Source organism: Hemibagrus wyckioides, linkage group LG19 (genome assembly GCF_019097595.1).
Source record: "Hemibagrus wyckioides isolate EC202008001 linkage group LG19, SWU_Hwy_1.0, whole genome shotgun sequence".
Lineage (NCBI taxonomy): Eukaryota > Metazoa > Chordata > Actinopteri > Siluriformes > Bagridae > Hemibagrus > Hemibagrus wyckioides.
This window is the reverse complement of record NC_080728.1, coordinates 9941821-9959462: the sequence shown is the minus strand read 5'-3', so window position 1 is coordinate 9959462 and position 17642 is coordinate 9941821. Positions and strand designations below refer to the sequence as shown.

Below are 17642 nucleotides of genomic sequence, written 5' to 3'. Positions count from 1 at the left end.
TATTAAACTAGATGGAAATCTGCAAGTTTAACTTTTTAAATGCTTGTTTGAACAGACACGATAAGCAACACAAAACATTTTTTGAGTTCTTTGGATGAATTTGTGTCAGTAGTATGACATTATTAGAATGTTTATTCCTACACCCTAGTAAATGCATGTCTGTTTCCTCTCACTACAATTGGGCCCTCTAGTGGTTGATTACCTCGCTTATTAGTTATAGCCAGCTCTATAAAAGGAAGAAACAGGGGACAGGGAGTAATGGAAAGTGTGAGAAGAAGACTGAGGAAGAGGTAGAAATTGAAAGTGTATGGATGGTTTAACATGTGTGGGCGTGTACAGTGTGAAGGAGAATGTGTGTATAAATACAGGAGGGAGAAGGGTAAAAACAGAGAGAGAAAGAGTTGTATATTGTGTATATGGCTAAAGGAAAGAGACAGAGAGAAAGAGATTTCTGTAGAGGTGCTTTACGGAAAGATATATTGCTAAGAGGGAAGGAAGAGAACATAAGTGCTTAGAGAAAATATGTGAACAGAGTAGACTAAGTGTAAATAGAGGAAAGAGTGTATGTGTGTGTGTGTGTGTGAGAGAGAGAGAGAGAGAGAGAGAGAGAAAGAAAGAGAGAGAGATAGATAGAGAGAGAGAGAGAGAGAGAGAGAGAGAGAGAGAAAGTCCCACCCTCCCATGGCTATATAATCAGAGCTCATCACCTTCACTTTTAAATGAAATGGCCATAAAGCCTTAGAAGGAAACACAGATCAAAACAGCAGACTGTACAAACAGGCTTAACCTGCCCTTGGTCCACCATTTGGGTTCTCTTCCTTCAGCACCTTCAACCTATTTACCCCTCAACCAGCTCCAGTCTTAAGTCTGATTAATGATGAAGAGTGTGTTACTGCCACTGCTGCTGTTATTGCTGGCTTTCTGCACTTCCAGACTACAGGGAGAACGGATAAAGAGGATTGAGCAATGTGAATCCCGTTGCTCGCAGGTATTTCTTTAAAAATCATTTACACAATATTCTGGCTAAATACCAATGTGTGATTGTATGAGATGAGCTCTATCAAGTTCTATTGATGTGGGTCATAGAGTCTTTCATGTCAAAGGTCTAATGTTTTACTTCATATTCTTATAGTTGTTGCATATATTTATCATTGTTAAATGATTTGAAAAAGACCTAACACTGAATAGGGGGGAAAAAATCTGACCTCTCTTTAGAATGTTTTATGTAATTGCCACTATAGTGGTCCAATCAAACTTGGGTATGCAATTAAAAGGCAAGATCAATCGGAATACATTGTTCATTAACTATGATGACTATATAAGTTCCCAATAAAAGCAGAATTTATTGTAATGGAAATCTGTTGGAAATTACTCTGAACTCAAATCCTTTTATGGAATTCAAGCCTAAATGGATCTTTTAATTATAACAGGCATGTAGACATGTCATCTCTACAATTTCCCCTTAATAACTAAACTTTAATAAAGAGCTCCAGGCAATATTTTTCTAGCAACTATTTTGCTGGTGTGTGTTATTTAAATAAACCACTCATTTAAATTAGCTTAAGTAAGATTGTTTTTAATCAATTACTTCATCATGTTATAGGTTAGACATATCTATCACAGCACACACACACACACACACACGCACACACACACACACACACACACACGCACACGCACACACACACACACACACACACGCACACACACACACACACACACGCACACACACGCACACACACAATATGAAAGTGTGATGTGATTTTCCTCTTCCATTTTCGGTCCTAGTTTCCCACCATAGTAAATGTTCACAATTTTGCGGAAGAACTACACTTTTTTTTTTTCTAGTTCTACACGTCTATTTAAAGAGAAGCTCTGACTCATGCTTATGTCATTTGTCTTTACTTGTCAATGTTTTTTAAAGAAATACAGCATTCAAGCAGCATTTGTATTTAAAGTTACTGGCATTCACATTAAGGAATCATACAGCCAAAGTTCCAGTCACATTACAAATATCCAGTAAGGACTTTATAGTTGAGGATGCATAAATATAGCCGTAACTTCATGTGAGGTGTGAACAACCAGGATGTTGGCCTGTGCAAAGCACTTTGGGCAAACCCCTACTGTCTCAGCTGCTTCCTCTTGCCAGGACTATTGTGACTAAATCTAATCAGTATTACTGCACCTCTGTGTATCATTTGGGAACACTGTGTATCAGATAGCATGACGCTCAACTGTATTTTGGTTGTTTTTTTATTTATAGGGACTCCGTTGCAAGTTGAAGCCGCACTGTAAGTACCGTTTTGTTGCATTGTTGTTTTATTTTTGCATCATACACTTCTGTGTAGTTTGTGTCACATAGGATCTAACAAATAATAGTGATGTGGGTGGGCCCTAGACATAAAACGGTTAAAAAACTCTTATCTTGTTGAATGACTGATGCTTGCTATGACAGGTATGTTTTGGTTTGGCACTTTTCACCAGTGTTTAGAATTACCATTGAGCCATTGCTTTTGAAGATAATATAATGAAACATTATTATACACAGAAATATTGCAGCTATCATATTGCATGCTACTGAAAACTAAGAAACCCTCACTTAATTGGCATGTACTTGACGGGAACTGTGCTTTACAGTGTCATTTGAGCAATGCAGGAAACGTCCGAATGGCATGACCAGAGACGTGTTCAGGAACACAAGCATCTCCACAGTGATGAGGTGTGAAGGGGCTCGACAGTGCTCTCTTTACCTCCGAGTTAGCACTCATCTACAGTTAAACAGTAGGTCTAAACTTCTCGGAACAATGACTTTGTGTTTTATTTGCAAGTTAAATGAGTTAGTTTAAGATTAAACTGTGGAAGTTAATTTAGCACTTGTCATTGTGGTGTAGGAGGTTACATACAGCAGTTCTGTTTCCTGATGCATTATGAGTCATGGTCCTACTGTGCACAATGACTCATGCCAGGCACATTCAAGTTACTGTGATTATCGGGATGTCCCCGCTAATCTTCAAAGAATCTAGTGTAGTCATTGTCATCTATCTTCACAACACAGCATTTCTGATGGTCTCTTTCATGATTAAAAAAACTGGTTTGAATCAGTGACGGCAAACCGCTTCCTATCTTCCAGAGCACGTCCACGGCGTCTACATGTGCACAATCAGTGCAGCAATGATGGAACACTGCAGGATCGTGACCTTCTCTCGCACACAAAAAGAAAAAGTGGTGGGCAATCAGGTACTGTTGTCTGCACTTCAAGGATGGATTGCAGCAAATTGGATTTCATGTGCAAGTTCATGCCAGTCTGTTTAATTCATTCTGTGCCAGATATTGCAGATTTAGCAGTCCTTGTTTAGAGACTTTAAAGAATGGATGACTAACTGGTTTTGTGTGACTTTCTATCGCAGGTGAACATTCAGGACGATTGCCTGGAAGTAGGCATAGGCCAAGATGTTCACTTAACCCTCCAAACCTGGCCCCAATTCTGTGATGTGTCTTATTCCAGATCATACCAGGTTCCAGGTATGGGGCGGGGTGTGGTGTAATGTTACATTAGTAGTAATACAAAAGACCAAGAATTTCCTTTTTGTTAAATGAAATGTCATGATGCCAAATTTAGCAACACACTGGATGTTTTACTTATTAGTTGATTGCTAACCCGTCCAAACACAAGGTTAAACTTTTTTTTTTTTTTTTCCATTTCTTCTGTCAGACTGCAGCAACAAAGATCTACAAGGAAACATCCCAGAGTGCACCAGTAAGTTTGAGATTACTATCTAAAGTTTTATATCCATCTCAAGAATTTATACCCTTGTAAAAAGATGTATCTCTGGTCTCATGGAAAATCTGGGTCTTTCTCACAGCCGGCAAGATTAACTATGAGGTGGATTCGGAGAGGAAAGAGTTGCATATAAGTGTGTCAGACATGCTGGAGGACAGGGATTACCATGTTAGACTCTGCCACAAGAATTACATCTGCACCGGCACTGGAGCTCACGTACTGGTGAATTGCTTTTCTAACATTTCTATACACTTGCTGCAAAGCTCTTATAAAACAGTAACTGTAAACAGCAGTTAGCAGATGTAGGTGCCTATGGCTTAATAGTAAGCAAGGCCCTTTAAACCTTTATTGCTCAGCTGTATAAATGAGAATGTAAGTCACTTTGGAGAAGGCTGTCTGCCAAATGCCATAGATGAAAATGTAAATTATTGACTAGTACAAGTAACTTTTATTTAAAAAAATAATTGTAAAAGTTTTACAAAGCTCCTACTTGTAAATATTAGGAATGAAAAAGCAGGCTTCCACACAATATTATAAAATTTCATCTCATGAGGCAATGATCTGATATTTGATATCATTGAATCTGCTGCAATATAATGCAATATGATAGTATACAATGTAGTGGCCTCGGATTGATATGTGAACCTACTGTTAATTCATGAATGCTGATGATAGAAATTTTAAGTTATACATTTACGGTTAAATCACCATGCTAGAGTATTTATTAGTTTTAAACATATATTATAGACTAGAGGTTGACTGGACTAGTGGAAAGATTAAAAATAGGTCAAGAACCTAGATTTACAGTTATTACACTTACAGCTGCACCATGAATAAGATTTAAGTGCATAATGGAGGCACACAGGGTGTTGGCATGATGAGCTTGATTCTTTTGTCATGATGGCAATAAAGACATGCCAACTTGTTTATGATTTACCATCTTTGCTAGGAAGATAAAGTAGGACAAAAACTTTGCACACATAATATGTTTTCAATCAATCCTGTTTCCTGTTACAGTTAAAAAAGGAGAATCCAGTGAAAAATGTAACCCTGAAGTACTCCAGACCAGTGCCCTGCTTGTGCATTGAGGTAACAACTGATTAGATCTGTACCTTTTAGGTATGTCATAGTTGCTCTTTTAAAAGCAGTGATAGAAATCACTGTGCTATTTTGTCACAGGGCTGGTCTGCCATGGCTGATGCTTCCCGAATTCAAGTCTGCCCTTTCAAAAACCGTAAGTATGACGTTTATTCATAAATAAGCAGAACAGGTAAAGGTTCTTTTCGCATAATGATGGACAAGCAACCGATAGAAATGTTTCTTGTCAGGTGTTGAGGAACTCTGGTCTGGGATAACCTTTGACCCTGTGGAGGAAACGCTGTCATGGGAAGCTTCATGCCAAGTTAATGCTGTCATTTCACTGTGTGAGATGCAAGACCAAGGTCTGTGCCAAGACCTCGCCAATTCTTCACAGAGATATGTCAAAGGAATGGTAAGCTACTGCATACAAAGAAATGAAAACATTAAAGCTTTTGAAAAAGTGTATATATACAAGGAACATAAACAAAAGAATTCCAGAAATGACTTATGCAACCACACCTTTCTCAGGTGTCATATTCAACAGTGGATCCACATCCCAAGCTTTGCATGAAGGTAAATATTTTTGTTTAACCTAAATGCCTTTGATCAGACACTGTTGATGTCTCTGTGTGTCCTCGTGCTTTAATTTTATTGTAGGCACTCCTCTACTGTGTGAAATTGATGCTTCCATTCAACTCTCAGACAGTGTTTTCTTTGATGTATTTTGCCTTTTTAGTTCATCACAGAGAGCGGTGCATGGATAAAGTGTCCATTTTCAGATGGAAATTTCCCAGGTAATTAACTTCCACTTAATAATATACTAACTTGTGCATGCAAGTCTCAATGTCATCAAACCTCCATCTTTCACTGAAAGTGAGTTCATGATGCGGCCTGCGTGTTTTTTTTTTTTGGCTCTTAAATAACTTGAAAAACAATGGTTTCTTGAATTGCATCATTTCCTAGAGTTTTCCTAAAAAAACAGTTTTCCTGCTCTGATTTTTAGATAGCAGATAACAAACAGTCTTTCTGGAACAGTATGAAGTGTCCTTCATAACTCAGACTGGAAGATGATATTATATCAAAATCCACTAGATGTTTGCCTAAAATCATTCTCACGACAAAATCTGCCAGTAAATCCATTAAGATACATAATCACACAAATAAGTTAATGTTCATTTATGTATAGCTATATGGCCAGTACAATCTCAAAATTTACTGGACCTTTATTATTATTTCCACTGTAATGGTTAAGCCTTCAAGCTTTGTATGGATGTATGAGCTGCATTAGCTTCATAGGTTTGACTTTTTAAAACATAATAATTCAATAAGATAGTGAAATAAATGGTGGATGTCTTGGATGATGTAGCGACATTATTCACTTACAATGGTTATGTGAAAATTCTGTACATCCTGGGTTTTGGCTAAATTATTCCTTTGGCCAAATGTTATATTAACATTTATATATTAAAAGGTTTGTTAGAAGTTCACTTGTTCAACATGTTGTGTAACTAAATACACTTTTACTTTTTATTCTGTCTTTTTAGCCTGGGATGTAAAGGTTTCTAATGAAGAGGACATGCCACAGGTGCTTGTGACTTCCCGGGTGAAAACAAGCCTTTCTTTGAGTGTATGTTCCAACACTGGGGTGTCTGAGTGTGAGGACACACAAACCATCTTAGTTGATGTGGTGAGTTGAAATCAGTCAGAGGTAGTGGCCTGTTCATCTTTAATGAGCTCTACAGCAAAAATATCAGCTACCACTATTTTAAATATGGTTTGCAAAGATACCGCATCTGGGCCTTACTGTGTCTGTGGGAGAAAATGGATGAAATACAACAAAGGTCTTGGATCTAAATGGGCTAGAGACGGTGTTTTTCTTTTCCAACACAAAAGAGTTTTGTAGTAAACTGTATACATAAACTTTACTTTCAAACATTCTGACAATCCAAAGTTCATTTCAGTGAGACAGATACTGGTTGATTAACAATGTCAGCAAAGGTACAGCAAGTGTTATAAGGCAATACTCTATAAGAGTATAAAAATAGTATACATTTTTTTTTTATTACAGCTGCTAAGCAACACAATGTGTAAAATAATTCACAATACCCTGAACACAGAATTGTGAAAGTATTATAAATGTATGATTTTTGTGTCAAAATGATAGATAAGAAATTCCTTTTAGCAAAACAACAATGTGTTTACACAACATTGCTCTCAACATGAGAGCATTGTGAGATTTTCGACTAGGAAAAGTTATGACTTAAAAACATGACCTCTATCGAACATTTCCAATTTTCACTTGCAGAGAGACATTAACTCTAGCACCATTCACAAATACACGAGGCAGTGAGTCATCAAGCATGAATGTCAAGGATCCCATCCCTTTATTATCATGTAAAACATCTTTAAAAACAACATTGTGAAGCTTCTGAAGTGGTGCAGTGATCTATTCAAGATATAAGTACAAACATATAGGAATAGATGTGTGTGTTTGTGTGCGTTTTAAGTTGAGTGTTTCTTGTTTCTGAATGTTCAATGAATTGAATTTTCTGCTTTTTCAGGAGAAATTTAAACATGTGCAACCAAATCTGGCTTTGGATCTTTGTACATCAGGTCTTTGCATCAAGGTAAATAAGCTGAAGTTTCAGAGTGCCCGAAAATACTTAATACTAATACTTTGGCACTAATTTAAACATTATTTTCTCTCAGGCAAAGCGTGTGGATGTAAAATATGGAGTCACTACACTGTATTGCCAGCCTGCATGTTGTAAGTTTTGAGATTTGTTTACCTTTTCAATTATTATTATTATTATTATTATTATTATTATTATTAGTATTAGTAGTTGGGGTTAGAAATAAATCCGCCTCAGCATAACTGCATATTTCCACAGACGTTTACATCATCATTCACACATAGGGGCTATTTAGCTTACACAATCCACTTACCAGCATGTTTTGGGAGGTGGGAGAAAAGTGGAGCACCTGGACAAAGCCAATGCAGAACTTGACAAACTCTACAGGCGGCAACACACCCTGTCGCGTCATCGTGTCGCCATCTTAAGACATTTATTAGTAGTAAATAATGTTGTTGCCAATAATGACACCTTATACTGATATCTTTTTTGTCCTGAAAAGACAGCCCGGTGAATTTATAACTTTTATCTGCAAATTGGGAGTGGAAAATAGTATTCAATTACTAAACAAGTCCTAGCATACCTTGACAACATGTGAGATCACCTTGGCTTGTGTCCAATGCCTTATAAAAGAGCCCTCCAAACATGTTACAGCTCCTTCCTCCACATGACCTCAAACAAAAAGCACATAAACAGTCTTTTTGTTAGATTCACTTCCTTCCTAAAATATGCAAAAAGTTGTTGAGAAGTGTATGCACATTAACTTAACATGTATTTCTCTTTTCTCCCTACAGCCCTTTTTTCCTCAAAGCCCAAGGACCGTGACAGTAAATGGCAGATGATGTACTTCATTGTGCCGGCAATGACACTGACCACAGCTGTAGCCGTTGCTGCGGCAGTGATGACCATTGCGATGCTTGGTGGGTTGGATATGTCTATTTTTGTGTGATACAGCAATGCAAAGACAAAAGCACTGTTGTGTAAATGTGGACATGGTCAACATGTCGTCAATATGTGAATTTTTTGGTCGGTATCAATTTCATTAGGCTGTACCATAAATGTTGTTTTGCTGTAATATTACAATCCTGTAGGTTGCTGAATGATTAACCTTATATTATCTATTATCTGATTAACAAGATAATAGAAGCTAATTTAAAAGCTTACACAACATCCCATCAAAAATTTATTAGGAAATGAGTCAGTCACTGTGTCAATACTACTCCATTTTCTCCTCCAGTATTTTCTAAATATACTACAGAACACAAAAGCATGTCTATAGAAATATACAGACCTCGTATAGTATGTGAGACTTTTATAGTTTCTCTCATTTGGAACACATACCTTGACTACCCAAGACAGAAATTAAATAAAAAATTATACTCTGTTATCTCAAACTAACATCATGCTCATGTTAAATTGGTTTCAGGTTACCAAATCAAAAGGACAATAAAGACTCGGGTCATTGCTCATTTCCAAGGACCGCACACAGGTGAGAGTCTGCATTACACTGTACATCTAGTGTACCTGAGTCAAGGTTTATTCAACAAATATAGCTCACAAAGAGTTCCTAATAAATTCCTTTAGATAATGATTGTGTTATGAAGTACAGAGCCACTTAAGAACCACTTAGCACTAAGTACAAATGGGAAAGTAATGAATTTATTGTAAATTAGTTTGTTTGCTATCATCATCATGTGAGCATAAGTGATTGGGTAAAACCTACCACAAGCAGTTAGCAATTTTTATTTACAGCTGACTGAATATGTAAGCAGATTAAAACTGGAAACCAAATCATGTCTGACCCATAGACATCTCTAAAGCATATCATCATATCATTTGCATTTCAGCCTTATTCTCAACAATGGCTGAGGAGGTGAACTCAAAAACTGAGCTGATGTCCACAACAGTACTTGCTGATGGAAATATCTCAGAAAGATCTGAGATACAAGACTCTGAGAGGTCCAATCTACTGAATGACTTCACAAACCACATAGAAGTGTAGCTCTAAAGATGGCTCAAGATTGAATGTTCTGTGTTCATTTTGCTTTGCATTTCATGTTCCTGTATTGTGAAAATGGAAAAAAAAACCTTGAAAAGGAAATATTCATGAAAACATCCCACAGAGATTTATTTGTATGTTAATTGTTATTGTTTATGTATTTTGATGTGGACTGTTATACTGAATGACCATTTTGCACTTATTTCTCTTTTGATATGCAATTTAATAAGAGTGAATTATACCATGATAGAACAGAGCATATTAATGATCTTCTGTAAAATGAACAGACTTCAACAAACAAATATGACATCATCCATCACAAGACTGTTGCGTATATTTCTGCTTTTGTGTTACAAAGCAAAATACATTTATTTATGTGATATGTGGTTTATATACTTGTAAGATAGACTTATTTTTTTATTGTTTCTGTTGAATGTTGTTGTTATCCTATGGTTGTGCTATAGGTCATGTTTAAATCTCTTAACACTGCCATTTTTGTATGAGGAAGCTATCAATAAAGTGCTCCACATGGTAACTGCCAACTGTTGAGAGCACAATTATTTAATCTGAGAGTGGGATTATTTCCCCCTTGGACAGGATTCACAGACAAAACCCTTAGTGATTGAAACAGAAAGTTACATGTACATGTCTGTTTTTGTTTTACTAGCCATATTAACCCTTTACACACCTACATTCAGCTGGTGACTGAAATGACTTTTTTGGCATGTTTGTTGGTACCCTGGTTGAAATTTTCACAACTGCTGATCTTCACACAGAGCAGGGATTGTGTTCCACACAAATTGGTGCAAAAAACAAAAAACATCTAATGAGAGGCTGTTCTGCAGATAGAAATGGCTTCTTGATGAGAATTGCCAGACTTGTTTAGGCTGACAGAAAGGATATGGTCATCGAAATTATTACTCTTTACAACTGCAGTGAGCAGAAAAGCATCTCGGAAGGCACAACACAGCAAACCTTAAAGATACAACAGCAGAAGACTGGCTAGTGTCTTGTGATTCAGTGGTAGAGAGATTATGCCATCACTCCCTCAATGAAAGTGTGGCCAGGGTTACTCTCTTGTTCTCCTGGCCATGTATCTTAATTTGAACTTCGAATCTCTATACATTATGTGTCTCTTGAATGAACATTAGTGAAAGAATAAAGTGTTCATTAACCCCAATGCAAACAACTTTCAACTTCAAAACTGTGAAGACTACCAAAGCAGTGGAAACCAAAGTTTACCTCCAGATCCTAATCCCTCAAACCCAGTATTTTATTATCACCATACAGATGTCAGTACAACTGATACAATCTCTCAGTGCCAGTGGCAATGGGAAAGAAAAAGGGGTTTAATTTGCAGTTTAACCTTGTGACCTAACAGAAGATGAAAATCATGCAGATAGAAGCTGTTATATTTACTAATGTTATCACATTTGAGTCACTCTTGTGCATAGACACAATATATTACCCCGTGACAATCTCCATCAATTAGAAGATACTGATGTTCATTCATCACCTTCCTCTGGTACAGTGAGAAGTGAAGTAAAAAGACAATATGGCTGCTGAGCCTGCTAGGAGGAAAAAGATAAGCTCTTTTGTACTGTTTGGGTGGCAGAAAAAAAAAAAGTGAGCAGAAGACTTTGTTGAGCAGTTACAAGGAGGAATATTGTACTGCATTGGAACACAGATTAGCAGAGCTGAGACAAAATACAAGGGCTGTTATAACAACACAAGGTTGATGGCGCCTAGTACAACCCCTTACATGCAGACATGTCCCCTGATCTGTTATTAGTGGCCTCCCCTCATTCACTGAACCTGATGTCCACTTGTTGGTTTATGAAGCACATAAAACATAAGTGAGTGTAAGTTGTATTACTAATCAGTGGCACACTTACTACTAGCACTTAAGGAAATAATGACTTCAGAAAGAGATGCAATGAGGTCAGAGATCTGACTTTAAGTATTTTAAGGTATGGGAATCAGGCAACAGGGTGTGGTGAATCATGCAGGTTGTTAACACAGATGAGGATACAAGTTTGACTGGATCAGATGCCATTGTTGGTAGTTGTCATTTGAACCAGGAAGGGTAAACGATCACCTGCTTCTGTCTGACATCATAAAGTTGTGACGTACTTTCATCTGTGGGGACACATTTTTCTCAGCAGAGTTGAGTTTCAAAGGGAGAAACAGTGAATGAAAGGCAGGTTCCAGTGACAGCTACATAGGCACTACCATGGCAACAAAGAAAACACAAAAGTGGATTTAGGACAAACCAAGGTGTGTCTAAGCGTCTAAAGCATGGCGTACAGAAACTGCAAGGAGATCCCAACACCGTTTCAGCATCAGTTAAAATCCTTAGCTGACAGTGGGATGATTTTCCCCACTGTAACTAGAGCAAGGAGCATTATAAAACAGACTAGTGGTTAGTGAGCACAGGGTCCACAGGATAAACTTACTTTTTTAACCTTCTATAAGCTACATGCTAGATGAGATGTGGGCAGTCAATACATACAATTTATATTCATGCATCTAATGGATGCCTATTTTCAAATTGCAATTGCTATAAACACATACACACATAGTGTCCATATCAGGGTAACAGAGTTCCCCAATATACAGTGCCATCTGAATGTAATGGGATGGCAAGGCCAACTCTTTTGTTTTTACTATGCGCTGAAGACATTTGGTTTTAAGATCAAAAGATAAATGTGAGATCAACATGTTTTCATTTTCTGATATTTACATCTAGATGTGTTAAACAACTTAGAACATGGCACCTTTTGTTTGAACCGACCCATTTTTCAGGTGATCAAAGGTGCAAAATGTGAGTTTCGTGTTACCCATATGTACCCTCTTTGATTGATTGTTTAAACAGTTACTAGTTTTGTATTTGTACTCTTAAAATCAACATGAAAAAAGAGCTATGTGAGAAAATCAAACCATTTTAAAGCTCAGAAAAGATGGAAAATCCATCAGACCCATTGCACAAGCATTGAGCAACACAACAATGTCCTAAAAAAGAAAGAAAAACAGTTACACTAACAACCAGACAGGATAAACCATTGAAAAAGTTGGCCAAGAAAAACAACAGCAGTTGTTGTCTGATGTCTCTGTGCGAGCTGTGAAGTAATCTTTCATTTGTATATCCTACAGGGTATCCCAGAAGTCAAAGAAGAAAAAGAAGAACATATTGAAATCATTCACATGAGAAGATGTCGCAAGGTTGCAATGGACTTTTACAGGAAATATGGCAAGCATATCATACACTATTGCCAAACATTAGGAAAAAAAAGAAACTGTTCACAAACATCCACCAACATCCACTGATGAAAGCACAGATGATCAGTGTTGTATAAAGTACCCAAAAGCCATACTTGAGTAAAAGTACAGGTATTTTGTTAGAAAATGACTCAAGTAAAAGTTAAAGTCAACCATTATATTTCTACTTGAGTAAAAGTCTTAAAGTATCTGAAATAAACTGTACTTAAGTATTAAAAGTAGTATTTTTATGAATGTATTCAAGTATGGAAAGTAAAAGTAGAAGTAAATTAATAAAAAAGCAAGACTAAAAATTTGGAGAATTATGAATTTTATTCTGTATTGCTTTCTTTCTTAAACTTCTCAATAAGTGCACCACCAAAAAAATAAGACTTGCCTGAAAGAAAGAAGAGGCCTTTAGAACTGTATTGTAATGAAGTGTACAGTATCAGTGTTTCCATACATGTGCACTTACAACTAAGGCCATGTCCACACGTACCCGGGTATTTTTAAGAAGGGAGATTTTTCTCTACGTTTTGGCCTTTCGTCCACATGCTAATGCAGTTTAAGGTCGTTGAAAACGGAGCTTTTGGAAAACTCCTGCCAAAGTGAAGATTTTCCAAAACTCACCGTTTTCTGTGGTGTTGTTTGGATGGGGAAATGGAGATTTTGATGAACTGACGTCATTGTCTGTGTGCCGGTCCCCTTGATTTTCTGAGCTTTGTTTATGAAGATATTTTGTGCAATAGCAGACTTATGTAAACTACTGACTGTGTTAATGTTGTTTACTGGACTTTTTACATGCGTGCACATACACGTGCAGTTACTGACACATTACTTTCATGAACAGAGGGCCGGAATGTAATACAAAGCTCACTGCTGCTGCATACAAAACTCCGACAACGCACACAGCGATGGCAGTTTTGGACGAGACCCGATTGGACTTCTACATTTTACAATGAAATTTTCGCATGTCAAGGGCATCGCTTTCACGCGACGCACCATTGTTGTTAAACTACCGGAACCCGGTAATAAAGTTTTGTCTAGGCTTCTGATTGGCTAGGCATGCTCCTGACAGCACTTAACAGGCGTTTTGCATTTTCATGTGGACAAAGATATTTTTAACACGTAGGTTGTGTGGACAGAATTAAAAAAAAAACAACGAAGTTGAAAAATCTCTGTATTTAAAAATACCCAGCTATGTGTGGACATAGCCTGAAGTCATCACTAACCACAAACTTCCTTTACCGCAAATTTGGATGCAGGTTTTTTTGTAGTAAGTAACGAAAATGCAGAACAGAAAATGTATCGGAGTAAAAGTATTATAGAATTTGTTTCAAAAAAGTAGTGAAGTAAAAGTAAAAGTTGACAGAAATATAAAACCTCAAGTAAAGTACAAAAACTCTCAAAAAATACTTAAGTACTGTAATGAAGTAATTTTACTTTGTTACATTACACCACTGCAGATGATGAAGTGCTGGCATGTATAGTCTCCTATCTATGAAGACTTTTGTGACACACTGTGGTATGGTCCAGAAACTCTGTACACCTTAAATTAATGGGTATGGCTCCTAGGAGCAATAACCAGTTAAAGTGTGTTTGCAAAGTATTTAAAATCCCTTTAGATTTTTGCACACTTTGTGTTAAAGAGTTAAACTAAAATTAAAGCATTTGTAGCTCTAGGTTTGTAGTCATTTATGATCAAGTCTGAACAATTCTTACACTGACTGGACAGTGAAAATTAGTGATTGTCTTTCTTGTGGGAATGCTTATACAATTTTCTTCCTTGTGCCAAAAGGGTTAATGTAATCGAAACAGGTACTGTATCAATCAGTAGATAATGTAAGTGTGGGAGGGGAGGAGTGTAAGGTGTGGTCTTTAAGTTATTTCTATTATTACGTAACCAATAAAGTAAATGACCTTTGTGGAGCGGAGCGTAGGCTTGGTATTGTAGTTCAAAGTTCAGTTATTACATAACCAATAAGGAAAAAAGATTATTGACTCACAAACTGTTGCATTGTCCTGGTGTACAGCAGAGACCTTGAGCAGAATGTGAAAGACAAATATCCTGTGGATGAGTTATCTTGGGAGGAAACTGAAAGAGTAATGTGGGAAAATGAGTGCATTTGTAACTGGAAGTATATTTAACAATAAATAAATGAGTACATTTTTTAATCAGCTGACCTGTTTTCCTTTGGCTTAAACTGTTTCTATATCTACTATATCTATCTATTTTGAAATTTCAAACAAATGATCTGTTGAAACAATTGATATTGAAACAGAAGCATTTAAAGAAAGCAGTTTGTAACAGTATCAAGGCATGGTAACATTTAGCTTATAAGCAAAGCCACTTCCAAATTAATTGTTCTCATAGGTCACCTCTGTCAAAAAGCTTGATGCTTACAATACCCATACAGTACACTTACTCATGAACCTGGTGAAATCTATTTGAAAGTAATTAAATCATTTTTATCTCAACAATGCCTTATATAACTAAAGGTGAGGGCATGATCTCAAGGTGTTTCCAGGATTCAAATCAGTGCCAGGGTTTCGTTTCAATTTCGATGATATGGGAATTTCATACAATGGGAATTTTTTATACACATTACAAAACAGTTTCACAAACCTGCCAAGCCCTATTTCTTGGGCTACAGGGTGTCCTAAATGTCTCCATACATCGGGGAACTCCATACAAAAAAATGTCTTCCAAAATATTTTATTATTACTGTAGTTTACATTTTTTCAGACAGCCTTTAAGAACGCCTATGACATCAATGAACTCATTCTAATGACTGGATCAGACTGCAAGGTTGATATGTATCTTAACAGGAAACTTGGCAAGCACTTCAAACATGACACTCTTACCACACTAGAAGCCGAAGTTGGGAGAGATGACTCCACGTGTGTTTACAGAGAGATGGTAACCACATAGAGGATGTTTTATAAATTAGGTTACAGTAAGTTTTAGTTTTAGTGTTTTAAGTTTTAGTGTTCATTTCCCCTCTATATGGATGCATATACCCCCTATTTTACCATTAAGTCACAGATTTTGAAACAGAAAACAGGCAGTAGGTATAGGCAGATCATTTTTTGTCTACTTATCTCAATAGTCTCCCTGAAAAACCTGTTCTCACTCTGCTGAAGAAGTGAATGTACATTCAAGGGAAAGGACTGAATGGGGTGTGTTACTGTTACACTTAAAAATAAATAATTGCCTTTTCATTTTCACCGTATGTTTACACAGTCGGGTATTGGGGAATCCACTGCATATCAGTAAAAGATGATTATTATAATGAGATTTCCAGGAAATGCCAGTGTACTGTGAAACACAATACTTAAGAGGAAGATCCCAGTGCATATTTTACACCACAGTAGTGTGTCATTGCACCTTTACAATCCGCTACTCTGCCTACAATCAATCAATAGTCAATCAATCAATCAATCAATCAACCAATGAAAATAAATAAATAACTAAATAAATGTGAAAAAAAAAATAGGTAGAACTTAGAATATTAATCTACACAGAAAGAAATGACTAATTTATAGTCACATACCTTATTTTTCCTTGATTGAGGGATTGGTAGTTGATGAAAGAGATAGATAGATGAGAGAGACAGATTTTTTTCAGACAGTGTCACTGCATGATCAGTCCATCTGTTAATTATTATAAATTAGGGTCACTAGATCAAAATTAAAGCACAGTCAGACTCATACTGCTGTCACACTCAAGACTCCTGTAAACCGCCACTGAATCCCATTATGAAGTTATAAAATAAATTTTATTATCTGACATGACAGATACAATATATCCTTAATAACCACCTCAAAATCATGTGCATATCATTTATTTTTAGCAGGTCAATGACAGTGTTGTAATGTTTCAGTGGTTAAACCCATTTTAAATCAATGTTCAATACAATTCCAACATTGCTCTGTTGTCCTGTTTCAAGATTTTTTTCCCAAATAACACACATTCCTCTCTTTTAGATCAGACCTTTCTGAATAATGGAATTATTTTGTAATTTAATATTATTTTGTTAATATTCTCAAACATTTTAGACATAAATTGTTAAATATAAATATTTGCCACCAGTAGACTTACTTTTTACAACCGCAAACTTTGTTCTAGATCTAGCAGTCAGACAAACCATCCAAAATATGAAGCAAGGTCCAGGTCAAAAACAGGCTGTGACTCAGGAGATCAGCATAAACTAGGCAAAGACAGACCTCATGGAACCAGACACCAAACAAGGATAAGAACAGGTAGAAAATAGTCAGATTTTAATCCTGATATGTCATCTTAAGTGCCAGCTCATTTCATCCACTGTCCACATTTGTTCATTCTGGTTAAAAGAGATGAGCTGCTTTACAATTTCCGTACCATCCAAAATATGAAGAAAGGTCCAGGTCAAAAACAGGCAGTGACTCAGGCGATCAGCAGAAACTAGGCAAAGACAGATCTCACGGAACCAGATACTAAACAAGGACAAGAACAGGTAGAAAAGAGACAAGCTTGGTAAGTCAGGCAATGTGTTTGTGAGTCCTTTATATAGTGACAGGTGTGACTGGAGAAAAGTGAATTATTAGTGCATGATTAGAAGTCTGGTGATGTGATAGTGACAATGGATGTGGAAGTTAGTGGAAGACTGCAGTGTATTCTGGGAAATAAAGCATGTGTCAACATGAGCATGGAAGTCTTAAAGGCAGTAGGCATTGGAATCAGGCAGAGGGACCTGGAGAAGCAGACTATGATCACCATAATGACAGTGTGGGACTATGATTCAGGAAGGTTGGTAATCGGCCACCAAGTGGGATGATGGTTGCTATGTGTAAAGGGACCAGGAAGGGTTCTTGGGATTTTGGTTCTCAGAACTGCCTCAATTATTAATGG

The 17642-nt window shown here is 36.8% G+C and overlaps 1 protein-coding gene and 1 long non-coding RNA gene across 2 annotated transcripts; one reads left to right on the top strand and one right to left on the bottom strand.

Annotated features, from left to right (window-relative positions):
* Window positions 1–333: 333 nt before the first annotated feature.
* il17rel (interleukin 17 receptor E-like) lies at window positions 334–10035 on the top strand. The gene is made up of 18 exons (XM_058416564.1): window positions 334–988; window positions 2264–2291; window positions 2638–2781; window positions 3131–3237; window positions 3408–3522; window positions 3713–3757; window positions 3864–4003; window positions 4799–4870; window positions 4961–5015; window positions 5110–5273; window positions 5390–5434; window positions 5598–5655; window positions 6406–6548; window positions 7423–7488; window positions 7571–7628; window positions 8289–8414; window positions 8921–8983; window positions 9342–10035. The coding sequence occupies exons 1-18, from the start codon at window positions 875–877 to the stop codon at window positions 9494–9496; spliced, it is 1698 nt and encodes a 565-aa protein (XP_058272547.1). The 5' UTR covers window positions 334–874; the 3' UTR covers window positions 9497–10035.
* Window positions 10036–14545: 4510 nt separating this feature from the next.
* Window positions 14546–17250, bottom strand: LOC131370441 (uncharacterized). Its single transcript, XR_009207416.1, has 3 exons — window positions 16854–17250; window positions 16306–16405; window positions 14546–14846 (listed from the first exon to the last, which is right to left on the bottom strand). It is a non-coding gene; the product is annotated as an uncharacterized LOC131370441 (long non-coding RNA).
* Between the last annotated feature and the right edge of the window lie 392 nt (window positions 17251–17642).